The 27793-nt window shown below is 41.0% G+C and overlaps 1 protein-coding gene across 2 annotated transcripts; it reads left to right on the top strand.

Annotated features, from left to right (window-relative positions):
* Positions 1 to 44: 44 nt before the first annotated feature.
* Positions 45 to 27793, top strand: LOC308281143 (hexokinase-1-like; the record flags this gene model as incomplete). Of its 2 annotated transcripts, XM_080721247.1 has the most annotated exons (18): positions 45 to 107; positions 3450 to 3612; positions 7798 to 7946; positions 11364 to 11483; positions 12036 to 12131; positions 12323 to 12422; positions 13114 to 13297; positions 14744 to 14899; positions 15409 to 15642; positions 16688 to 16992; positions 17779 to 17927; positions 18527 to 18646; positions 18857 to 18952; positions 21665 to 21764; positions 23448 to 23631; positions 24317 to 24472; positions 25824 to 26057; positions 27643 to 27793. In XM_080721247.1, 18 exons carry the CDS (start codon positions 45 to 47, stop codon positions 27791 to 27793), a joined length of 2760 nt encoding a protein of 919 aa, XP_080577373.1. The 2 variants fall into 2 exon arrangements, with proteins under 2 accessions (XP_080577373.1, XP_080577374.1); XM_080721248.1 differs by lacking the exon at positions 12036 to 12131.

Genomic DNA, 27793 nt, shown 5'->3' with positions numbered 1-27793 from the left:
ACCCGTGGTCGCTGACAGCTCCGGCTGGCGGACGTGCAGGCAGGATGATAGCGGCTCAGCTTCTGGCCTACTACTTCACAGAGTTGAAGGATGATCAACTCAAAAAGGTGAGTGACAGCTTGCATCAGCGTGCAACCAACAGTCCTCTCCTTGTGTCGAGTTTGAGCTGTTGTGTAACAACCAGGGTCATCTGACAGAGCCACTGGTTGATGGTGACTTCTAAATGCTTATCAATCAATACAACAATATGCCTGTGGGGCGTAGTGAGGCGGAGCGGGCGGATAGAGCAGTTGGGTAACAATTAGAGAGCACGAAATAATGAATGCATGTTGATGACTGTGGATGCTTTTGTCTGGCCGAGGGGTTTACTTTATCGTGCTCAGTACTGGATGTCCTTGAGAAAAAAAGGGCAGTGGCCACTGAGTTGCCGGCGGTGGTGGTGGTGAGGATGCAGTAGAGACAGGCTCATTAATGAAGGAGTGTTTCTGGAGAGGCTGGAGCAGACAGGTGTCAGCCAGGCGGCTGCCGGCTGGAGTCGTGAGCTCCACATCTTCTCGTCGTGCGCATCCTCTTTGCACTCCATTCTCTCTTTAGGTTACTTTCTTTTTTTCTTTCTTTTATTTTGTTTCCATCGTGTACTGTACGAATGGTACAATGCTGCTGTGCAAATGGTTTAACAGCTCCCTCTTCATCCACACAAACATTTGTCGTTACCACTGGCTACCAAAGGATGGCATTTAACTTGTTAGAAAGATGCAGATGTTGCCCTCAATCAAATCCAGAACAGACAGACTCTGGTCCACCGAGGAAATGAGCCTGTGCAGGTCACCCAGTGCATTATTGACTGGTATTGCACAGGATAAGAAACCTGAGGAATGCTCCTTGGGGACTCGGTGCATACATGGACTACGTGATGAGATGTGTGATGTCACGTGACATTGCAGTGCAGTGTGCGGTGCAGCGTGCGGTGCAGCGTGCGGTACAGCACGCACACCTTTCCTGCTGTCTAGTGTGGGAGTGGAACTAATGAGTAGGATAAGCTACACTGCCATTCAAAGATGGCTCTTGTGTAGTCAGAGTCAATATAGATACTGTATATTTAATGAATAAGAAAACATTCATTATTGAGGGAAAATATTACTCATTCAATTATATATTTAAACTGTGTTTGAAGGAAACAAATTAATTTAATCTGTTGTATAGAGGTTGTATTTCTTTAAAGGAGTAGTTCACCCCCAAAAATGACTTTTTCTATTGATTACTCATGCCATGGAGACTTATAATATTTTTTTGGATTTGTCGCATTCCTAAGACAAAAATGTGATTATAGTAAATTTACCCCCAATTGATTCCGGAAGGGGACCCGGATGCATGGCCCTGGTTGGGGACCCAAATGAATGGCAGTGGATGGGGAAACCGTCAGGGTATTTTTTTTTCTTTTTTTTTTAATAATGATTGTCTTAAATGCGACAAAAAACTTAAAATATTATTGACCTCAAGTCTCCATGGCATGAGTAATCATGTCCTATTGAAACCCACCCACAACTGATATTTTTTTACCAATTAGCCCTGCTTGCTCAGGAGATAAATTGAATTTGTATCTTCAAACAGAGCCACTAATGGTCAACCATAGGATCAGAATTTCTCAACAGAAGAGCAGGGAGACCAAATACAACCACTAGCTGTGTTAGTAATACTGTATTAACATGCTATTAACATTTCATTCGTTGTGAAACTTTTTTTCTTTTTCTTTAAGAAAATGAATGTGTGTCCAATCTGTATGGTAGAGTATGTTAAATACAATCTAACTTTTGGGGTGGTTGTATTTTGTCTCCCTGCTCTTCTATAGAGAGCAAAGGCCACATCTCACCTAGACACAGTCAGGATCTGACACAAATCTTGACCTGATCAATATTGAATTTATCCCCTGAGCAAGCAGGCAGGCTCAATGGTAAAACTTTCAGCACTAGCGCAGGAAACTGGGTTCAAATCCGTAGTAGAAGAGGAAAGTTACATAGTGCAGCTTTAACCCGTTTAGACCAGGAACCCCAATACACAACTATATCTTTCAATCCGGGAATCCCTTTTGGGGTTGTTGTTGCTATGTACAGTATATAGCAACATACATGTTATATATCGGCCTCAAATGGCTTAAGTAGTGCTCATCATCGGATATACCCGATTCAATAGAAACAGGAACATGAGAGCATAATATGCTCACCTTAATTTCGTACTGTAGCTATGGCAAATTCAACAGTGAACAATGAAATGTTACTATTAATATCACAACAAGAATGTTTGGGCTTTATGCTTGGCACCATTCTGTTGGTACTGTAGCAGCTGGTTTATTTGATAGGAATGTGGGGAAATAAAAGATGCCACAGTGTATTAGGGATCCAATATGCTGGAATTTTGGCTGATATGATTATGTCCATGGTCATATCAACCGACAGATACTATTGTAATACCAGTTTCCACCAATAGGGTGACTGTACATCTGTTATGTGATTATTCAGATGCAGATTATTCTTTTAAAGGGCTTTGTTATGAGCTGATTATTAGGTGTACTGAAACTAAACAAACAAGCTTCAATATAGAAGCGCATATACAGATATTATGATCGCAATGCTTTTGCGATCATTCTCTCCAAAATATCATTTGCGCCACAGAAGTGCAGAGGAGTGCTACACATGTGGGATCTTCAGGTGACTTATTAAGTTTGCTATTAAACGATTGTGTCCCTCTTTGCATGACTAAAGTTGAACAGTCAAATGGCAAAATTGTTCTCACTTTCAGGGACTTTAAAATAAAAATGCCACAGCACAATCATTGTCACTTTATGTAGGTAAGTTAACACATCAACATGGTGCGACATTTTGGGAACAATTTTGATATCTCTCCAATGCCCATAACGCATTGTCACTATAACTAATGGGTTCAGGCCATGATGATGATGACCGATATGTTGTGCATCCCTAACGTTTATACAGTTTGATCATACAGTAAATAATATATGGCCTGTATTATATGGCACACACTGGTTATATGAACACATTGAACACTATGGTACACTCTAGTTATATGAACAAATTGAACACTACACACACACACACACACACACACACACACACACACACACACACACACACACACACACACACACACACACACACACACACACACACACACACACACACACACACACACACACACACACACACAGTGCAACAACAGAGATGTATCTAAATTGCAACTCTTAAATCACAACAAAACAACAATCAGCAACTTTACATTTACATTAAAGTAATCATGCAGTCCAACAATGAGCTTCAATATTGCAATATTTTCCAACTATGCATTATGTTGTATTGTTTTTTGCCAATCCATTAACCTATAAACTACATAGGATGACTACAATATCTAACTATAAATCTTATATTGTGCCTCAGATTGACAAGTACCTCTACTCCATGCGCTTCTCGGATGAGACGCTGAGAGACATCATGGGCAGGTTCCGCAGGGACCTGGAGTCTGGACTGGGTCGTGACACAAACCCCACCGCCACGGTCAAGATGCTGCCGACCTTCGTCAGGTCCATCCCTGATGGAACAGGTACAGCGTTTATTACAATGTTACAATGTTAGCCACTTATGTATTATAGTACAGGCCCCAGTAGATGGCCAGAATCTAGTCTGGTCAGCAGTGGTCACTTTCACTATACTTCACAGAATATACAGGTTACCATATCAATTATGGCTTCCTGTCGCTATATTTGAAAATTGGGCTTGCTGGTGAGAAATGCATGCTGACATTCAGACGGTATTTTTGACAGCAGGGGCTGGCTCTCATTTTTGATGCCTCATTATTAGGAGGTAGAGAGGCTGAAAAGTTCATGGTTCGATGATCGCCATCTCTTTCTGATTTAGTGCGTCGAAGTGTCCCTACACTATCTGAATCTAATAGTTAGCAGGGATTAAATTCCAGGTATGTGCAAATGTGCTTGGTCAATACCACAACATCAACTAAAAGGGACACATTAATATTCATATTATTAATAATAATTACTATTATCATTATCATGATTATTTATTCCTTACTGAGCCAGAATAAAACATTTTCGATGTAACCAACAATGTAGCAAAACTGCTTTGTATTTATTTATGTACAGTATTTATGCATATGTATGTATATTTAGGTATGCCTTCAAGTGCTTAAAACATATTATTAATGAGCAGGATAATATTGCAAAAACGCCTTTGTTATGTTGTACATTCCATCGGCCCTATCCTGTCTATCTGTCCTACAAAAATGTGCTGAGGTGTCCAAATGGTCAGGGCCATTATGTGATGTGAACCTTTCGGTGTGTGGCCCCCGTATGTGAACTTGAACCACTGTTTTGGAGGAAGGGAGCAGCTCAACGTGACTCTGTGTTCAGTTCACTTCCTACCATAACAGTAGATGGACTGCCAAACATCACCATAGTAATCTATGAACTTATGTTACAAACGATGCACTGGAGACTGAGAAACAATTGGATTTTCTCTCACACTCCAACAGAAAATATCATAAAATAGGATACAATATTAGTTTGACTTTGAATCAAGGACATGGAGAATTTAATGGGTTAGTTATAGTTAGAATTGCATAGTTACAGATCACGTTGTATTTCACCTTCAATTAAAATAATATTTGTCAGTGAGAACTTTGTATACAGATTATACTTTCTGTGGATGTTGTAAACAAATAACCTTCAAAACATCTTCAACAATGTTACCAGATCAAGATACAAATCTAGACTTGTTATCAAGACAGTGCATCAGAGTATGAAATGTGTGTGTGTGATATGAAAAAGTAACTAGAAACTGAACAGCTCTCATAGTCATTGTCTGGCATTGCCTGTACTTGTTGGCAAAGTGTTTGTATATAGAAATAACATCAAGTGATTGTCAGACATGAGAAGGCTCAACGAGGCCAATAGAAAGGGCTGCTGACCAACCACAGGCTTCTTCCACGTTATAAATAGCCACCACTAGACATGAGGTACATGAGCAAAGTAAGTGGGCAATCAAGCAAAGGTCAGAGTTGAGGCATTGGCCCGAGCTAACACCATAGTGCTCATGGGATAACTAGATCTGGTATGATAAACACCACAGGGATCATGGAACCTAACAAAAGCCAAGTACATATGCGTTTACCTGAAAACAACATTATACTGTATAAAATATAGTCGCAATTTAGGAATATTAACAGTATCTAAGAGTAATGCAGAGTTAATATTCTTATGGCGTGAAGGTGACTATGAAATAGTTGCACTTCTGCGACCAAACAGTGCTAATAATAAAAGCTCGACCGTACTTCATTCCAGGCAGGTCAGAGGGCTTGTTTATAGTGTAGCATAGCAAACACCAGAGGTTAGTATATAGTGCAGCATAGCAAACACCAACCACAAATATTGTGTTACCAAATGAACCGCATTGTTTCCCTTAGTAGCGTCACTGGTTAGATAGCGCTTCCAGTACCAATAGGTCACAACAAGTATGATCGCATATGGTCACATGTTTGAGAACCATGTGGTCCAGTGTCCTTGAGCATGACACTGAACAATTCACTCTATACGAGTGTCATCTGAATGCCAGCCTAAACCATAACTGTAGCAAGGAGCTATACAGTGGCCTCAACTGGTATAGTTCTCTCGGCTTTGACCATATACAGTAGGATATCATTATCTACACTAATGGTTTCATGAGCTATAAACACATACACTATGGGCAATTTTTTCATCCATGCTAAACCCCTAAACTTCTTTGCATTTTTTTTACTATTTTGTAGGGATGGTCCGATCAGGTTTTTTGGAACCGATCACCGAGCACCGATCACACAAGTTTGATCACCTGATCCCGATCAATCACCGATCCGATCAAGTTATTATTTATATTTTCTAAATGTTAATGTTTTAACTTTATTTCATTCATTCACTCATGAATTCATTTATATATTTGCCTTATAGTTATTTAGCAGCATTACTATGTATTTATTATCATAGCAGTAACTAATTATTCCTTCAGCACTGTGGAAATCAATACCCCAAAATGGCCTCAAGTGGGCATACTGAATGGCTGGTTGATCAGTTACACCGATCCGATCGGATCGGTGAATTTACCTTTTGATCTAAACCACCGATTATCGCCGATCATGCTTTGATCGGCCCGATCCGATCCATTGCCGATTGATCGGTAACATCTCTACTATTTTGACATGTAGATCAGCTATTTTAACTATTTAAAAATGTTTTTCAAATAGTAAAAAAATGAAGTTTAGGGGTTTAGGGTTTAGCATGGATGAAAATAGGGCCCTAATGTATATCTTGTACACGTGTTTACAAAATAGTCTTAAAGAGATTTTTCAAAAACTGTTATAAAATAAATAACTGGTGAACAGATGGCTGGACGTTTATGAAACTTTGAGGGAAAGATCAACAGGCTGCCACGAAGAGATTAACTTTTGGGTTGAGAAGGTCATGGTGAAAACGACATAATCAGTCATATCCGGGAATCAAAGAGATTTAGAAAGACGTGGTTTGATGCGTTGGATTTCCTCGTAAACAATATGATGTAATATTTTGAAATCTGTGATGTCACATTGTGCCATGAAATGACATAATGTTCAAATTCTGTCTGTGAACAAAATAACTTGAGAACAGAAGGGAGGATTTTCTGAAAACTTAACAGCAATAAGCAGTAATCTAACCTAAAAAGAGAATTCCTTTTTGGGTTGAAAATGTCATGGTCAAATTCAATAACAGACTGTGGATGTTCATTCAATTTGGTGTTATTTATCAGTAGGCTGCCCTGAAGAGATTAAAAAAAGGTCAAAAAGACAAGGTCACAATCGAGGGCAAAATTACATAATCACACATCTCTATGGTGGAAATGGCCTATATTGAGAGCAGCATAGTGTTGGTTCATGCATGCACTGCACTCTGGAATGCAATCTCTGTTGTTTAGTTTTTGCTTTATTTAGATAGGACTCATAGGAGAGTTTAGAGATGGAACGCACTACGGTCAGAGAGTGGGAAAGAGATGCAACACAGGTCTCCAGCTGGACTTGAACTGGGAATATTGTAAATGTGGTTGACCCTATCTGGTCAGCTACTGGTGCACCGTCACTCAGGGATTCTTTCATTACATTCATTAATTTGTAAATATAAAAGTATTGAATGAAAAGGTTTTCTGAAACTTTCTCCCTATCTGATCTGATGATGTCTGGTGTTACTTAAGACACAACTTCTGTCCATGGAGGATCAATTTACATTTTCGCTCCTTGTCTGGAGTGATGCTATCATATGATGCATTTTGTATCATATGATGCTTTGTAGCATGCTACAGAGCATCATATGATGCTTTGTAGCATGCCAAAATAATGCTAAAATATCTAAAAACACAGATTGAACATGAAAAATAACTCAGGATTGTGATGATCATGTCCCAAACAACAATAAAATAATGGTGAAATGGTCCTTTAAGAATTGTCAAATCACCTTCAAATCAATTGACTAAAGTAGCGGTGGGTGTAGCTTCTCACAAAATTGCATGAATACCGGTACGTATTGGCCCAAACAAATAAAATGCGGTGCGTAACTGTCCGATATATGGATATGGTACATCTTGAAAACAGCATTGCATTGGAGGTACTATGTGTGATGGAGTGATAATTTGCTCTAGACAAAACTTTGAACTTAGAATTACGCCAAGCTTCAAAACTGCTGCTTTAGGGTCACCATGTTTTTCATTTTTTCAGAAAAGGGTGACTTCATTGCTCTGGACCTGGGAGGCTCCAACTTCCGGATCCTGCGTGTGAAGGTGACAGATGATAAAAAGCAGCCAGTTCAAATGGAGAGCCAGGTCTATGAGACCCCTGATGACATCATCCATGGGAGCGGGACACGGGTAAACACTATCATCTAGAGATGGGACGTTCGTGAATGAATCGAGTCTTTTGAACGGCTCTTTGAAATGAACGATGGGATCCGGTTCGCAGTAGGGAGACGTTCCTTTTGTAAATGAACAGTGGTGGTAAAAGTACTCAAATTCTTTACTTAAGTAAAAAAATCACACCCGTGTGAACTGAGCGGTGGTTTACCCCCCCCCCCCCCCCCCCCCCTTCCCCCCTGTGTGTGTGTGTGTGTGTGTGTGTGTGTGTGTGTGTGTGTGTGCGTGTGTGTGTGTGTGTGCCTGGTCTGGCCTGGCCTGAACAACAGCGCCCCTCCCTTAACATGTGTGGTCATAAAAGGTACTGCAGGCCTGCAGGCTACATACAGACACACACACATACACACACGGCCACGTATAGGAGACGGTGTAACCACCGCTCAAAAATATCATACTGCAATCAATGTGGAAATACTCTCCCACAAGTAGAAGTTTGGAATGTTACCTGTAATATACTTGAGTAAAAGTACAAAAGTATTGGTATCAAAATGTACTTAAAGTGCAAAGTACCAATAGTAGAAAGTATTCATTGTGCAGAATGTCCTGTTTCACAGGTTTTCCAATGAATAAAATGTAAAAAAAGTCATTTGAAAATAGCTGATCTACAAGCTCACGATGTGTCACGTTGCGACGCATTGTGAGCTTGTAGATCAGCTATTTTCAAATGGCAGGTATGTACCTATGTATGTCAGAAATAAATGTATATAGGGTTGAAGTTGTTTGTAATTATAATCAAAATCTACAAAGTAACTAGTAACTCAAATGAGCCAGTCTTTTGAACGGCTCTTTGAAAGGAACGTATCCCAGAGATCCGGCTCACTTCAGAGAGCCATAAATCCCATCTCTACTATCATCAATTGCTTTTAACCTATAATACAGCTTATGCTCAGTTTTAATATCAAGTAGAAAATATTTCACAACTGGGATGGAATATTTTGAACACATCTCTATTACGTTATAATACTCTTATTATCCCATTATTTATCGATTATCTGCTCCATTTCATGTTTAGTCTGCATTCTAAATTATATACACATCCCAATGGCTATAAGGCAGTGGTTCTCAAAGTCGGGTCCTGGGACACACAGGGGTCCTTGCGGTGGTTCCAGGGGGTCCCCGGCTATAAGAATGACAGTAAGAAATGAGGACCCAAATGGATCCTTACAAGTCTGTAACTCAGAGTGTACTATAAACGGAACCAAATGGACCTTTACAGGTGCATTTGGTTCCATTTGTACACTCAGAGTTATGGGTGTCTGTGGCCCTAATGCACGGTTCCCAAGCAGTGGGTCGAGACTCGAGACCCATATTTGGGTCGCAAACACATTTTTATGGGTCACGAGTATATCCTTTTCGAGTCTTCACAACTTTTCATCAATTCAATTTATTTCAAATTATTTCAAAAGTATTTTATAAATTAAATTAAATAAAATTCCATAAATAAATAAAAAAGTGTTTAAGAAGTAGTGAAAATAGCTGATCTACAAGCTTGCAACGCGTTGTGAGCTTGTAGATCTGCGATTTTCACTAGTTTGGGTCCCAGGGCGAATGTCTAATTTCTCTTTTGGATCACAGGCTAAACAGTTTGGGAACCACTGCCCTAATGGATACCAAGCTGGGGGTCGTTTGAATTAAAAAGTTTGAGAACCACTGCTAGACTACAGTGATGTCATCATGACACTAGTGACCCGGGGGCTTCTCTCCATTCCGACATGTCTCCATTCCGACATTGGCAACACTTCCATAGAGGTTAGGTTTAGGGTTAGGGTTAGGGTTAGGTTAGTGTCGGAATGGAGACATGTAACCACCTACACCAGTGGTTCTCAAAGTGGATTCCAGGCATAGATGACATTTTTGATATACAAATTCAAAATACTATGTGAAATACTTACCAGGATACTATCACCAGGAAAGTATCCTTGTGACAGTATCCTGGTCAGTATTTGACCAAGCACAGACCAAGTATTTAGATTTTTTATTTATTTATTTTTTCAAAAATACTTTTTATGTATTTTCAGCCATCTCCGATTCCAGGGACTCTGTGGGTTCCTTTATGGGGGTATAAATATGGACCCATAAATTGACTGTAGCTCGGACATTGTACACATGGAACCAAATAAACCCTAACAGGTTCATTTGGTTCCATTTGTACACTGTCAAGAGTTAAGGGGAGACCTTGAAATGTGAAAGTTTGAGAAACACTGACCTACACTGACCTCCAGAACAGCAGCTGGCAGGCCTACTGTAACATGAGAGTCAAAAACACTAGAGACTGTCGGTTAAGAGTGCCACGTAGAACAACATTTAGAGTGCCACTGAAAATGTCAACGTTTGGGGACAGGTGGTCACAAAAGTATGGCGATAATTTAAAATAATTGCTAACCAGTGGTGTAAAGTAACTAAGTACATTTACTCAAGTACTGTACTTAAGTACAGTTTTGAGGTATTTGTACTTTACTTGAGCAGTTCCAGTTTTCAGTACTTTTACTTCAACTCCACTACATCTGAGAGGCACTATAATTATTTGAAAACTTTAGTTACTAGTTACTTTGCAGATATAAATTATTATATTATAAAACATACATTAATCCACTTTATCCCTATTTTATACCTAGGCTATTTGAAAATAGCAGATCTACAAGCTCACAACGCATTGCGATGCTTTTTGAGCTTGCAGATCTGGTATTTTCATACCAGATCTGGTATATTTTGATCCCAATACTTTCGTACTTTTACTCAAGTACATTTTTAATTGACTTTTACTTGTAGTAGAGTATTTCTATATTGCAGTATTGATACTTTTACTTAGTAAAACATCTGAGTACTTTTTCCACCACTGTTGCCACTGTTTCCAATGGGCCCCTTGGGCCCAAGGGGTTTATTCTTATTCTACAACTGAATGCAGACCAGAGCCTTCCAGAAAAGAAAAGGAAATCATTACACGAGTATCTGAATTGGAGTAGGGGTGGAACAGTTAATTGAACTAATCCATTTAATTGATTGATTATAATATAAAAGAATATAATATATTGATTTTTTTTTATGTAAAAGAAAATACTCAATCTACAGGCTCAATGGTCAAAGAGATGTGACATGTTGTGTGCGTGTAGATCGGCTATTATTGCTATATCTTCGTGTCTGTGACATTGTTGTACAACAAAGTTTAATATGGGGCTAATCGGTTTAATCAATGAATTTGTCTCCTTTCTGTGATGGATTTTGTTCCCATTTTAAACAAAATATTTGTTAAGTACATAAGTAATATATTTATGAGTGCTAACAAAATAACTTTGATGTTGTCTATGGGACAAACTGTGTGTTACAAACTGTGTGCCCTTTGCCTTTGTACAATACAAGTTCCTTTTATGTCTCCAGCTCTTTGACCATGTGGCAGACTGTCTGGGAGACTTCATGGAGAAGCAGAAAATCAAGGGCCAAAAGATACCAGTAGGATTTACATTCTCCTTCCCCTGCATCCAGTCCAAGCTGGACGAGGTACAGTAAGACCAAAGACTCAAATGGAAATTCTAAGTGTGTCCTGTTGTTTCCATATATTTTTTATTAAAATGAGATTATTGAATTCATAGAAGCATGTGGCATAATAAATCTAAAGGAGAGGAAAGAGTATATTCTCTAAAGACTCCACATGTACAGTACATGTTTCTATCATGAAATGTTGCCCAAGTACTGTACATATGAAGTTTATATTGTGCACAACTTTACTTTTTTAAGCATCTGTGTACATCTAATGAACCATAGTTAGTCCATGCATTTTCTTTTAAATATTTCTCTCAGTGCAATTTGCTGGTGTCATACAAATGCATTTTCCTGAGAACTCCAGACTTAGTTCACAATAGTAAACCCATAGTTCAAAGCAAAGTTGATCTCCTTTTTAAATTCCTCTTTTAGTGATTGTGTAATAAATAAATGTGTATCCTGGTGGATGCTGCTGTGGATAGAATATCAATAGACACACGAATATAAGAGTTGCCAAGTTTGGCTAATTGTAACCAAGAGACTGGCCCTATAAAAGTGTTTGTTTTATAGGCTGTCTTGGTGACTTGGACAAAGAAGTTTAAAGTCAGCGGCGTGGAGGGCATGGATGTCGTCAAGCTTCTGAACAAGGCCATCAAGAAACGAGGGGTGAGAGGGTTTGTTTCTTCTTAACTAGTTCACTTCCCTGTTTGAACAGCTTAATCTTGAAAAATGAAAAACATTCAAATACATCCAATTGATTGACTGTGCGGTGTGTGTGTGTGTGTGTGTGTGTGTGTGTGTGTGTGTGTGTGTGTGTGTGTGTGTGTGTGTGTGTGTGCGTGTGCGTGTGTTTTCAGGACTACGAGGCAGACATCATGGCGGTCGTTAATGACACAACTGGTACCATGATGACCTGTGGCTTTGATGATCAGCGCTGTGAAGTGGGCATCATCATAGGTAAACAAATACATGAGACCACAATTATTTCATGAAATAGTGTAGTGAAATTAGCCAAATAGGTAGATAGGTAGACCATTTGTTGTGGCCATAGCTGAATGGGTTGAGAGGCAGAAGGTCTATGGTTTGATCCCAGGCCCATGTATCGAAGTGTCCCTGAGCAAGACACTTACTGTAACCCCTAACTGCTCCCTGGGCTCTATTAATAGTGCCCACTCCTAATAGTTAGGATGGGTTAAATGCAGAGACAGTATGTAATGTATGCAGCATGCAATTTAAGGACATATAGTTTGCGAGATTCTGTAATGCAACGAAATTGGCATGTACTGTATACAGTATGACAGGTTCCATGTAAAACAAGGTCAAATGCAATTAGTACGTTTTTGAAAATGTTTGCCTAATAGCCTAATGATGACAGCGTGTCACAGGTTCGAGTCCCTTTCCCGATGACCTTTGCTGGGTGTCACTCCTCATCTCTCACCCCAATTCCTGTCAGTCTACTGTCCTATCAATAAAAGCCCCAAAAACTAATATAAAAAATTAAAATAAGTGCAGTGAAGGTGTCATGTTCTTACAATCGGAACTACACATGAAAACATCTTCCATAATGCCATGCACGAAGTAATTGCTGCCATTGAATATTTGCCTTCTTGTAGCTCAGGGGTCATGTTGTTGTTGTGACTCCTTCCAGGTACAGGTACCAACGCCTGCTACATGGAGGAGCTGCGTCACATTGACCTGGTGGAGGGGGACGAGGGCCGGATGTGCATCAACACCGAGTGGGGCGCCTTCGGGGACGACGGCTCCCTGGAGGACGTCCGCACAGAGTTTGACCGGGAGATTGACAGGGGCTCCCTCAACCCAGGGAAACAGCTGTAAGACCACATGGAATGCTTGCACAAACTTTGGGAATGATGGGGTTGTGGTTGGTGATAATGCAGTAAAATGACTGTTTATATAGCAATGGGATGTGGTGGTATAGAATAAATTCAAAAGGTTGATGATAAATGCAGTTTGACCACTAGAGGGCTATACAAGATGTATAATCATATATTTTAGATGGAAGAAAAAGCTAACAGTAATAAAAACAAACAAATAAAAACTAATTGTATAGTTTACAGTAATACATTTTTCATCTGAATCACTTTGTTCACCAAGTGCTGTCATTTTGTCACTGTGGCATTTTTGGGGGCAGTGGTGGTTTAAAGGTTATAGGAGTGTGCTTGTGGTCGAAAGGATACCATTTTGATTCCCTGAACCAGCAGAAATAATCTGGCCAGGGAAGTGAATGACCAACACTCACCCCTCCCTCAACACTGCTGAAGTGCCCTTGAGCAACGCACTAAACCCGCAACTGCTCCAGTGGAGCTGTACAGTGGCCAACAGTTGTAATTGCGACCGTCGGTCGCATTTACTATCAAACCCTGCACAAAGTGTCAGTCCGTCAGTCTGTCCGTCTGTCTGTCACACCTCACACGTCACACTCTTGCCCTGCTCATATCTCCGCAACCGTTGCCCCGATCCATGCCAAATTTTGCACACACGTTCCTTACCTGCCAAACTACAACCTCCAAGGACCCCCAGGTCCCTGGGGGACCCCCAGATGTAAAGAAAAACCCAAATGTGCAAAAATGACCAAATGACCACTCCAACATGGCTGCTCACGGGGAATTCCCGGGGACCACCGACTCCTGGTGCTCCAGAACGGATGCCAAAGTGGTGGCGCCCCCAGTGGAGGACCCCCTCCACTGCAGCTCACATAAAATGCCGTAACTCGGGCTAGGAGCGTCCGGGAGAGCCGGGGCCGGTACCTATTCGTCCGCCTTGCCGGTGCGGAGACCCCACCCCTCATTTCTCACATGGCCCTCTTCTAGCGCCACCATGAGGCCGATTCTTGCAAAACACATTTTTGGACACTGCTCCTACAATTTTTGCCCTAAAATCACGCAAATCGGTACACAGTATGTCTACACTCATCCCATCAACATGAATCTCTCCCATATAGCGCCACCTCCAGGCCGATTTTTAAAAACACATTTTTGGACACTGCTCCTACAGATTTTGCCCTAAAATCACGAAATCACTACACAGTATGTCTACACTCATGTCATCAACATGGATCAGGAAGATTTTGGCAAAACACATTTTTGCCCTATTTGTGGAGATAAGTGACCTACGGTCGCTTATCTCCCGATAAGCCTTACTGGTGTGTATGTGTATCTGTGTAATTGTGAAGTAGGAAGTTGCTGCATTTTGTTTTAGGAAATGTCTACTGCAGCAAACTCTGCCTTTCTCAAAACCTTCTTTTGCTGTGCGCTCAGGTTTGAGAAGATGGCCAGCGGTATGTACATGGGAGAACTTGTTCGACTCATCCTGGTCAAGATGGCTAAAGAGGGACTGCTGTTTGAGGGACGAATAACCCCTGAACTCCTGACAAAGGGAAAGATTGAAACAAAGCATGTTTCAGCCATTGAAAAGTAAGAACTCCAGGCTATGAAGTTGAAATAAAGTATGCATTAGTTAAGTATACAGTATAACTCATTCAACGTACTTCTTTTTAGTTCTGTAGACTTGACTTGTCAGAAAATGTTAAGATTTTACTTGAATCAAGACTTCAAAGCAAAAAACATTCAAACATTTTCGCTTTGAACAGTTGCTTATTACAGAACAATGCAACTTTGTTGTATGTATCACAATCACATACTACTGTACTGTGCATACCTACTGTAGTTTAGTGTACTGCTTTGTACAAAGTTCTGCCTTTCTGTAGCATATTTTGAGAGCAACCTTGATAACTGGCTAAGCACTTCCAAACTGCATGGATATTCAGTTCTGAGGATGGGCTGAGCTGTAGACTTAAAACGTATAAACTTAGACTCAACTCTCACTTAAGTTGCGAAAATGTGCTCTCACTACTCGACTTGTACTTGAACCGAAAGACTTGAAAACAGCTCTGCTTACTCTCAGTAAATTATTTCCATTTCAGGAGCAAGGAGGGCTTAAAAAAGTGCATGGAGATCCTCACCAGGCTAGGAGTGGAGCCTTCGGATGAGGACTGCCTGGCTGTGCAGCATGTGTGCACCATAGTATCTTTCCGCTCAGCAAATCTCATTGCTTCAACACTTGGTGGAATCCTCACCCGACTAAAAGACAACAAGGGAGTTGCACGCCTCCGCACTACTGTGGGCATTGATGGATCGCTCTATAAGATGCACCCTCAGTAAGTGTTTCCCAGTGGTGTAAAGTAACTAAGTAGATTTACTTAAGTACAATTTTGAGGTATTTGTACTTTGCTTGAGTATTTCCAATATCCAATACTTTTACTTCTACTCCACTACGGATCTAAATATTGTACTTTTATTCCACTACATTTATTTAAACATTTTAGTTACTAGTTACTTTGTAGGTTTTAATTAGTATTACAAAACATACATTACCACTTCAGCCCTATACACATTTTGTCCATTTGAAAATAGCCGATCTTCAAGCTGCGTTGCGATGCAACGCATTGTGAAAACTTGAAATGGGACATTCTGCACAAATTAATGAGTACTTGTTTTGATAACAATACTTTTGTACTCCAGTACATTTTGAATTCTGTTACTTTTACTTCATCCTGGATTCATGAATGCACTTTTGATTTTAAAGGACAATCTGGAATGATTAGCTTATTTTTGGGGGAAGCCATTCAATTCCATTCATTTCAGTGAAGTGAGAAAATCCACGATTCGATGCCTCTCTACCTAAGAAAGAAGCTGCAGATCTCTGAAAGTCTTGCTATGCAAGACTAAAGTTGAAGACACTTTAAAGTTCCTTGAGACAGGTTTAGTCAAGTCTATCTTTATAGCCCTTAATCACTGCTACAGTCTCAAAGGACTTTACAGAGCCATATTTAGAAAAAACTAAAGGAAGAATCCTTGTGAAGGATCACAAAAGCGGAGCCCTTTTTTGGGATCCTATTCAGTTATCTATTACCGTACTGGTAACGTGGCATTAATAGAAACAAATTGTACACAAAAGTGTATTAATTGCAAAAGGTAACATTTTACATTTCAAAAACACTGGAGAAATGTCCAATATTTGATAATGATTTAATGCCTAAACGATAAAATGTAAACGTACGTGAAATCTAATGGTAAAATGGTTCATGTTTATGATATACGTCTGAATCTGTGAATAGGCAGTGACGATTATGTATTGACTACATGGTTCTTTTATCAAAGTCGCATTCAGACTCAAAACAACGTTAACTCCATTCTCAACAGATATGCCCGGCGTCTCCACAAGACAGTGAGGCGCTTGGTACCAGAATCTGACGTACGCTTCCTGCTGTCAGAGAGTGGGAGTGCCAAGGGGGCTGCCATGGTGACAGCAGTAGCATACCGTCTGGCTGACCGGGCTCGCCAGATCGAACAGACCCTGGACATGTTCCGATTGACCAACGATCAGTTGTTAGAGGTGAAGAAAAGGATGAGGACGGAGATTGAGAGAGGGCTGGGGAAGGACACACACGAGGAAGCCACGGTCAAAATGTTGCCAACCTACGTCAGAAGTACACCTGATGGATCAGGTGATGAAAAAGGGAGAGAGGTTGAAGCCAATAGCGGGAGGGAGGTTACATTTTCACAATGGTTAGATTAAGCTTTCGGGTTTAAATTTCATATTATGAAGAGTACGAGTGTGTGTACAGCAGCTGACAAGCAGGGCTAGGATGATAAGCCATTTTTAAGAATCGATAAATCATGACAGAATTATCAATACATATTTAGATTGTATTAATTTTACTTGCACCAATCCAACCTGCACCTCGATTTCCTATCTTTTCTATAGTGATGGTCTCTGATCAAAATTTCAATATGTCATAACATTTCGATTGCTGACAAAACCAACAAAGCACACAATCCAGATATGAATGTGAATATTGTCACTGCCAGTGGAAATCTTGTACTGTATGTCCAAAACAGTTCGTTTTCAAGAAATTGAAACAGCCACCTGTGTTCCACAGAATCCAATGTCCTGCATTGTATTCCATCATTTAGTCACAAGCTCTTGTTAATACTTACTTTTTGTTAGTTGAATATTTACAAATCCCCCACACCGACATAAACTTTCAGTTTCAACTTTTTTAAAGAGTAGCAAAAATAGCAGATCTATAAGCTTACAAGCTGGTAGAGTGGCTATTTTCGCTACTTTTGTGCCTATGTCATAACTCATAAGACAAACTAAGGCATTAATATATACCTGTATGTGCAACAAACTACACAAAAAACAAAAATATGGAGATAGAAGGTTTCTGCCTGACATCAACAACCCTATGTATAATTTCTTTAACCGACTAAATGTTCTTGTGTCACAGAGAATGGTGATTTCCTTGCTCTGGATCTGGGTGGGACAAACTTCCGTGTTCTTCTGGTAAAGATACGCAGCGGGAAGAAGCGAACGGTAGAGATGCATAACAAGATCTATGCCATTCCCATCGAAGTCATGCAGGGAACAGGAGAGGAGGTAATGAAGGATCTCACTCTATTTGGACCTACTATACAGCAGCGATTAATTTGTCATTTTAGAGGTATTAAAAATTCCTTAAATTGTAACTTTAGAAATGTGCAGATACCCTCTATACACTTAAACATTATGTTGGTTTGTTTACTGTTGAGTGAGAAAACAATGTTGTACATTAACTTAATCAACTGGGGACCCCCGAAATAATTTGGGGACCCCTCTGGGGGTCCCGACCCACAGGTTGAGGACCACTGCTATACAGTACCACTCCCTTTTATGGATAACATGACAGTTTTTTCTGATTATTGTTGTAAAGCATATACAGTAACACACTCTTGCACTGTCTAGTATAACGATAGAATAGCATTTATTTATCATGAATGTACATACAGCAAGCTCATCATAATGCACGCAGCATTCAGTTGTAGTATGGCACCAATTGGAACTCAAGAGGTGACATGCACTACCCTTAGAGAGACTTTCATCCATAATTAATGGATTTCTCCTTACCATAAATATGTTGTTTCATTGCACGTGATGTAGTGCTTTTGTTCTCTTGTTACTATAAGACCACTTAAGAAAGCTCTCGCTCTCCCCCCCAGCTCTTTGACCACATAGTGTACTGCATCTCTGACTTCCTGGACTACATGGGTATGAAGTCTGCACGTCTGCCCCTGGGATTTACCTTCTCTTTCCCCTGTCACCAGAAAAGCCTTGACGCAGTAAGATTTAAGTCTATTATATATGTAATATAACAACTGTTCCCAAACATTCTTGAATAAGACAAGCAGTGCTCTGGTTTGGCTGGGAGCTTACTTTATGAGTAAGACATACTTAGCATTATTGATATGATAATCGTCATTATCAAATAGGTATAGGTTAAGTTTAAATTGACTACTTGGCATTCTATCAAAGTGTTTTACCTTTTACAGGGTATTCTTGTAAACTGGACCAAAGGTTTCAAAGCCACTGACTGTGAGGGTGAGGATGTGGTGGATCTTCTACGAGAGGGAATCAAGAGGAAAGAGGTAACAGGGTGTTTATTTAACACTCAACTACTGCATCATATCATTATGTATGATATGTATGATATGCATCATCATATGTAGCAGCATATATGATGTTGTCTTCACCCTTCTTCACCCTTTATCCTTTAATCATTACCAAATTAACACATTGCATTTCATTAAACCCTGTAAACTGATGAAGCACTTAATTTACTGTACAGTAGCGCTCCTCTTAAAGTATCGGGCTTCACATTATTCTAGCATATGATTACAAATGCAGGATATGTGGTGTATGGGACCCATCTATACAAGATCATTCTAAGGTTAGCCCTTGCCAGATTTTAACCACTATTTATTTAGACCCTGTATACTAGGTTGCATGTCAAATAGCAAAAATAGTATTTTTTGTCGAATGAGTGGCAATCTGGGAACCCATTCGGGGGGGGGAAATGCCTCCTTTTTTGTGAAGAAACAGGAACTCGGTTTGGCTCCTCCCCTTTCTTAGCCCACTTCCTCCCGGGTGCTTCTGTGTTTATTCCTACTAACAACAACACGCCATATTTAGGGCAGTGTTGCTGACAGATTCCGCTAACACCAGAATCTGTCTTGAGATTGCCTGGCTCCAGCCCATAGACCCGCCCACTCTTTGAGTGGACTGGTTCTCTTGGTCTGGTGTTGCGTAATGAACCTATAGTTTCTCTGGTCTGAGGCAAACCAGGCCAATGAGAGTTGGAGCCTCGGAGGAGGGAGTGGGTTTAACGAGACAGCAAATCAGCAGAAACAGTGGGGGGAGGGGGAGCTCAGCCACATCTCTTAACCCCTTTGAACTTCAAAGGGGGTTGTGAACTTGTGCACACCTCGTTAGTGAAACTTGTGCACACCTCTAATCAATGAAGCATCAAATACAACGACCTGCCTGTCATAGAGGGGAGGGGGAGGGGGGAATGTTTTTGTGTACACACAAGTCAAACACAACCCCTGCCACCAGATCTCGTGATTGGGAATTTCAAATTTCAAATCCCCTCCCCTTTGAAATCTCAACACAATGGGACAATGTCAGACTCAAGCTCCAGCGCAGAGTCTGAAATCAGGCTAGTCTTGAGAGATTCGTTTTCAGCTAATGTTTACCTACTGTATTATGACATGCCCAGAATAGGGGCGCTACGCGGCCTACATATACCTTCTATTCACATGCTATCATGAACAACTGATCTGTCCCTCATCTGTCATCAATCTGTTATTTTGTTCTACCTGAGGGGGCGGCCTTATTCATAATCAAGCCATCATTTTTCAAATTCTATATTTGATTTTACCCTTTTAGATCGAGGAGCCAGTAAGTATTAAGTGAATTACAGTTTAAGCTAAAGGTAAAGCGAAGTTGAAATGCGATGTGTGGATTAGCATGTGATAGAATGTCGAGAGTGGTGATTGGTGTGTTGCATTGTTATTCTTATGTTAAAAATCCCCAAACATTTTGCAAACATACAATTCAATGGTTTGTTTTGAGGTATTTGAACCAAGTTAGTGAAATGAATATGTTGGTGCCTATTGTGTACAAGGTTTGTGCAATTTGCTTGCTGTGAAAGGTTACCATATCTGACTGACATTGTCCAACTAAACCAGCCAATAGCCAACTAATTAATTGTTTTGTTATTGTCATTATCATTGCGACCGTAGGTCGCACTTACTACAGAAAGCTGCTCGAGGTGTCCGTCCGTCCGTCCGTCCGTCACACACGTCACACGTCACACTTTTGCCCTGCTCATATCTCCGCAACCGTTGCCCCGATCCATGCCAGATTTTGCACACACACTCCTTACCTGCCAAACTACAACCTCCAAGGACCCCCGGAGCTCCAGGGACCCCCAGCTCCCTCGGGGACCCCCAAGTGTAAAAAATGAGCACATGTGCAAAAATTACCAAATGACCACCCCAACGGGGCTGCTCACGGGGCATTCCCGGGGACCACCCACTCCTGGTGCTCCAGAACGGATGCAAAAGTGGTGGCGCCCCCAGTGGAGGACCCCCTGCCACTGCAGCTCACATAAAATGCCGTAACTCGGGCTAGGAGCGACCGGGAGAGCCGGGGCCGGTACCTATTCGTCCGCCTTGGCGGCGCGGAGACCCCACCCCTCATTTCTCACATGGCCCTCTAGCGCCACCATGAGGCCGATTCAGATTTTGCCCTAAAACCACGAAAATCACTACACAGTATGTCTACACTCATGTCATCAACATGCTCAGGAAGATTTTGGAAAAACAAATTTTTGCTCTATTTGTGGAGATAAGTGACCTACGGTCGCTTATCTCCCGATTAGGGAGTCTTACTGGTTTATTCATCATTCAATTATTCTTTCAATTAATCATATTACACCATTTGGGTTCAAATATTACTTTTGGAGTGGACAACAGGGCAAAAAAATAAATTAATAATCAATATGCCATCACTATTTTGGATGTGTCATTTTGGGTGAACACTTTTCAAGAATAAAAAAGTAACAGTAGAAATGACATCATCAATAATTCTTTCTAACCACAAAATTAAGATAACTCAAACACCCACAAAAGAAAAATGACATCATATTCACTGCATCGAGATTTACCGCATTACCTTTGAGATGATTATATCATAACGCATGATTTTTATTGGAAGGTGAGAGATGATCTAACACCACCCTGTGAATACATTAGAGCGTAGAACTATAAGTCACCTTGTGCTGTTTCTGTCAACAGGAGTTTGAGCTGGATGTGGTAGCCATAGTGAATGACACAGTGGGGACAATGATGACCTGTGCATACGAGGAACCCACTTGTGAGGTGGGACTTATTGCAGGTATGCTTGTCACTGCTTCTGGACAGTGTTAATTACTTTCAACCTAGCGTCCCTATAGAGCATCGCAGTGAGGTGTCGGAAGTCCATTTTCCATTCATTTTCACCATAGGGTTTTTCATTATCAGCCACAAAGTCGTAGCAATTCAATGTACACTTACCACTAGGCTGGTGGTTGTAAAATGGTTCTATATGCTCCTGTAGAACCCCTGAGTATGTATGCAATCACTCTAGTTTTAGTAAAACACGTTTTAATCAAGATCGCACGGAGAAGAACTGCAATTCCCATACTGCTAAACATGTACATCTGGTGAAATCGACGTCTGTGATTGGTCTAGCTTCTTCTTCTTTCACATATCTTGCGGTTACCGCGGAAGTAGCTACTGCCCCCTGTCTTCCCGGCGGATTATTGCACATCAGCAGAACTCCGTGAGCGATCGTCTTTCTTTTACAAATATGATGCACTATGTTAAGGATGACGATAAGAGCGTCCACAGAGATGACAATCACTACATTTCAGGCCATATGCTGGCCTGGATAACTAAACTGAGCGTGATTTAGGGCTTTATTTCAGGAAACAACAACAACATTCGCAATGCATTCTGGGAGTGTAGTTTCCGCAATTTTAAAAATCACACCCGTGTGAACTGAGCGGTGGAGTCTGTGCGCGCGCGCGTGTGTGTGTGTGTGTGTGTGTGCGCGTGCGTGCGTGCGTGCGTGCGTGCGTGTGTGTGAGTGTGAGTGTGAGTGTGCCTTGCCTGTTCTGGCCTGGCCTGAACAACAGCGCCCCTCCCTTAACATGTGTGGTCAGAAAAGGTACTACACCACAGGCTTGAGGCTACATACAGACCCACCCACCCACATACATACATACATACATACATACAAACAAACATACATACCTACACACACGGCCACGCTATGGAGACGGTGTGACCACCGCTCAAAAATAATGATGTACACAGTCTTGTACCCTGCCCTTTTTTTCAGCTTTCTAATTAATCTTTGCATTCAAAAAAATGTGAATATTGACATGATCCCTCTCCAGCCGAGGTGGCTTTGTCCAAGGCTTAAAAACGTTTAAATAAATACTTTATGAAACGTCCATGGAAGAAATGAATGCAGAAAACGCTTCCGACACCAGAGTGAGGACGGGGTGGGGCTTCAACTGCGATGCTCTATATTGGGCATGTTGTTATAGGCGGAAAAGTTCAAATCATTTTCAAATAACTTAAAGTGAACAATAGTGAAAATAGCAGATCTATAAGCTCACAGTTCTATGAGCTTGTAGCATCTACAAGCCTCTAGATAGGCTATTTTCACTATTTGTTATATATGAATTTACTGCATATAGGGTTTAAGTAGTAATTTTAGGCTTGACATTATTTAAATGTCTTGCTTTGTTTTTATTACACTTATCCATAATCCAGTTTAACTGCCTCTGTTGTCTTATTGTATTTTTAATTCACTCTGTTTTGGAAAGGTGCTGTATTATAATAATTGTATTATTATTCAGAAAAGAAAAAAATAAGCCCCATAAAAAAACTAATATCATTAAAGATTCAGGAAAAGATTCAGGAATTGTAATACATGACAAAAACGTGACGGCAACATTTATACCACCAATGTAACTAAAGGTATGTTGTTTCTGGTGCTATGTGTTGTAACATACTGTACATCTCTCAGGGACTGGCAGCAATGCGTGTTACATGGAGGAGCTGAAGAACATAGAGACAGTGGAAGGAAATGAGGGACGCATGTGTGTCAACATGGAGTGGGGGGCGTTCGGTGATAACGGCTGTCTGGACGACATCAGGACCCAGTATGACGTTGCGGTGGACGAAAACTCACTCAACGAAGGCAAACAGAGGTAGAGGGAAATCTCTCCGCTACTTGAAATTGTATTGTTCTTCAATTGCCATATCGTAGCAGTCATTTAGATATAGAAGCCTTTGTAAGTCCAAATTATTACTTTTCAGGAAATAGGGGAAAAAATCTAATGGTTATTTCGTTACAAGCTCTTTTTAATCCTTTCACTTGGATACATAATTATTGATAAAACCCACAAACACATTTAACAACTTTCACTTTAAAGGTTGCCTGGTTAATAAACCAGACCGAACACAACGACACCCCCTGGCGGTAGTGGTGTTGTAGTGCGGTGTGATAGAGGCTGGCAACACCAGGCAACTTTAAAGGAGTATCAAAACCAGCTAAAAGTGCTGTTCTATATGTTTACGACACGTTGTGGTTGTGAACTTGTACCATTTCCGCTCAAGCCCGTCCTCATAGAGTCTGTTGTGTTATTAACACACAAATATTATTTTCACTCTTGTTTGACGAAGTAGGCCATAAATGGACAAAAAACGTAACTGCCTGACAGGGACGATATGTTGTCTCTGCAGACACATACCCACAATGCAAAGCAATCAAATATTAAAATTATAGACAATTATTTGTCACAAATATTATTTCCATCACAACTGTTTTCACAACTACGGATTTACAATACCTCACCTTTTCACAAATCAGACTTTTCTCTTTCCTATGTTTAGGTATGAGAAGATGTGCAGTGGTATGTACCTGGGAGAGATTGTCAGGAACGTTCTGATCGACTTCACCAAGCGTGGTTTCCTGTTCCGCGGGCAGATATCTGAGACGCTTAAGACCAGGGGCATCTTTGAGACCAAGTTCTTGTCCCAGATAGAGAGGTGAGTGAGTTCAATTCACACTGCACCATCACCATGAACAGCCAAACATATGTTGCCATTGCAAAACAACAGTAAATCAACTATACTGCTCTAAGAAATGAAGGGAACAAAATGTTCCCTTCATTTATTTGAATTTATTTGAGTATAGTAGGCTACACTGTAGTACTGCTCAAAGAAAGCTCAAAGAATGAAGGGAACATTTTGTTCCCTTCATTTCTTTGCGCAGTGTAGTTTAACCACTTTCAACCTGGCATCCCTATTTTGGACATCTCATCATAGGCAAAAAGTTAAATCTTTCTTCTCAAAAATATATTTTATACTTCATTGTAATAATTGGTGCAACACCATCGTATGATGAACTATAAAATAGGGCAGCCGTAGCTGAGTGTGTATAGAGGCTGTGGAGTACTCAGAAGGTCAGCGGTTTGACTCTTGTGACTCTCGGCTCGCCCATGTAAGTGTTGAATTGTGCATGAGTGAGCGGGCATGACACCCTAGGCTGAGTTTGTAGTTTGGCAGCCTAGTAAGTAAGGCAGCTGCAGCTAAACACATTTATAATGGGTGTTTTAGAGTTAGGTGTTGTCAGAGCCGTGGGTATGCCAATGGTCAATGCATGCACATTCACACACCGGACGGCAGTGGCTCAGGAGGTAGAGCGGCCGTCTTGGAATCCGAAGGTTCCAGGTTCAATTCCCGGTTCCTCCTGGCTAAGTGTTGAAGTGTCCTTGAGCAAGACACTGAACCCCCAACTGCTCCCGATGAGCAGGTTGTAAAGCGCTTGGGAGAGAAGCGCTATATACTGTGACTGCAGTCTGCAGCCCATTTACCTAAATGTTGTATTATTTTAACTGTCAGTCCTAAGCAGGCTGTCAGGTTTTTATCCAGCTGTAGTTTGAACTGGACCCATTAAACCTTAACAATGACTGGCAAGAAATCTGCTGGTGAATACAGAAAAGTAATGTCCCCCTCAGGACACATACTGTATAATAACTTTAGGTAGAGTCAGACCGATATATCAGGTTGGCCATCATTTGACTTTTTTGATGACATCGTTATCGGCAATTATGCAGCCGACATGTCCCAATGTGCCAATATTTAACCACTTACAACTTGGCAACCCCATCTTAGACATTTCTTTTTCTTTTAATTTTTTTTTTTACCACAACATAATCTGTGGTCTAAGACGCTCCACAATCAGGATCGGTCCTACAAATCTGTAGTCGGTCGGGCTCTACCTTCAAGTGGTTAAACAAGAACAACGTGAACGTCTACCTGAGCATCTTGGACAGCTGTAGGCTTTCTGGTGACCCTCATATCGTTATCTGACCTTTGGACCCTCTCTCCTCCGCAGCGACCGTCTGGCTCTGCTCCAGGTCAGGGCCATCTTGCAGCAGTTGGGCTTGGACAGCACATGTGACGACAGTATTATCGTCAAAGAGGTGTGCGGTACCGTGTCCCACCGCGCGGCACAGATCTGCGGAGCCGGAATGGCCGCCGTCGTGGACAAGATCCGTGAGAACAGAGGACTGGACCATCTGGACATCACTGTAGGTGTGGACGGCACTCTCTACAAACTCCACCCACAGTAAGTGACTGAAAGAGGAAAACAGAAGAGAAAATTTATATTTTTACCAGTAAGATGCCTAAGGGCGAAAAGCGACCACGGTCATCTGTCTTGGCCATATATGGATTCTGTTAGTGTGGTTCTCCAGACAGGGCATCATCTGGGATACAGTCCATTTTATGCCCATATATGGAGATCCCAAACAGAACCCCTTTTATGCCCATATATGGAGATCCCTGCTCTGAGTATCTGACATCACTGTGATGTCACCCGTTTCTGCCCATATATGGAGATCCCTGCTCCGAGTATCTGACATCACTGTGATGTCACCTGTGATTCCACAGTGATGTGTCAGGGGAACCACAGTGTCAGGCGTTACCCGTCCGTCCGGACGTATACGGACAAGCTGTGACGGTTCTGATAGTAAGAACGGTCGCGATTCATTCTGTCACATTTCAAGCTATGCTGAGGGGAGGGGATCACATTTCAAATTTGATTTAAACATAATACTGAATACGCCACTGTTTTCAACCTCATCACCATGTGTTTATCGGTATGAGTAATGATCAATGCATCAACTATGTTAGTCCGTCAAGTCAACACTCTATATTGCCCAAGCACATTGCCCACGGACCACAATGGCTGGGCTGAGGACAGAATCCAAAAAGGATAAAATCTCCAAAGCTTAAACAATTATTTTGGTTCCATTTGTTTACACACCATTGGACATGACGTTTCAATCCTACCGGTTCTTCATCAGCATACAATCAGATAATGAAAAATTACAGCCATTCTTCCCTTTGCCACTAGGGGCAATAGCCATGAGAATGTCTGGAAAACCAAGCCTTCCTAGTGATTTCTAGGAGCCGGAGGAGTCATGTTCAGAAATTGCATCTTCTGAGCTGGCATTTTTGCATAATAATCAAAACTTTCTGTCGACAATAATGTACCAAATTGACTATTAAACATTCACACATTTTACAGTGGGGTATTACTTAAGTCACTGATTTCACATGAGTAGAGAAATAATGATTGTGTAATAATCATAATAGTATATTATCAACTCTGCATTTATCGTTGCCGGAAGTTATATAGCTAAAGGGCCTATGAATCTGTCCAAGCTGTAGGCAAAGAGCTGTAGGAGAAGAGCCCTAGGCTTAATATCAGTAGCTAATCCGTCTCTGTCTTTTTATAACTCCCCTCACCCAGGGTAAACGAAGGCTTATAGATAAGATACAAATATAAAAGACTAAAGGTCTGGCCCGACCACCTGCACTTGTGTAGGACTGACTAGCATAACGTATGAACTATTAATAGCCAAATACAGGCATAAGCATCATGTGATATAAATTATTACATACTATATTATTAATAGAGTATTAAACATGTATATCTAATATAAAGTGTATCAATTATATATCGGTCTCTGTTTGATAAGATCAGTTGGGAACTGCCTGATGATCAAAAGCCTATCTCCTCCCGGCCAAGGGGGAATTCCCCTTTAGGCTAGTAGTGAATATGATGTTGGCTTTCCACGCGAGAGACCCAAGTTCGCTCACACCGTCTCCTCCTGATCATATTTTTCTGTTCCCCAACTTCTTCACAGCTTCTCTGGGATATTCCACCAGACGGTAAAGGACCTAGCCCCCAAATGTAACGTCACTTTCCTACTATCGGAGGACGGCAGCGGCAAGGGCGCCGCCCTCATCACTGCCGTGGGCTGTCGCCAGAGAGAGCAGGAGGCCCAGCAACACTGA

This window comes from Nannobrachium achirus, assembly GCF_963921795.1.
Source record: "Nannobrachium achirus genome assembly, chromosome: 3".
Classification (NCBI taxonomy): domain Eukaryota; kingdom Metazoa; phylum Chordata; class Actinopteri; order Myctophiformes; family Myctophidae; genus Nannobrachium; species Nannobrachium achirus.
This window is presented reverse-complemented; position numbering and strand designations above follow the sequence as displayed.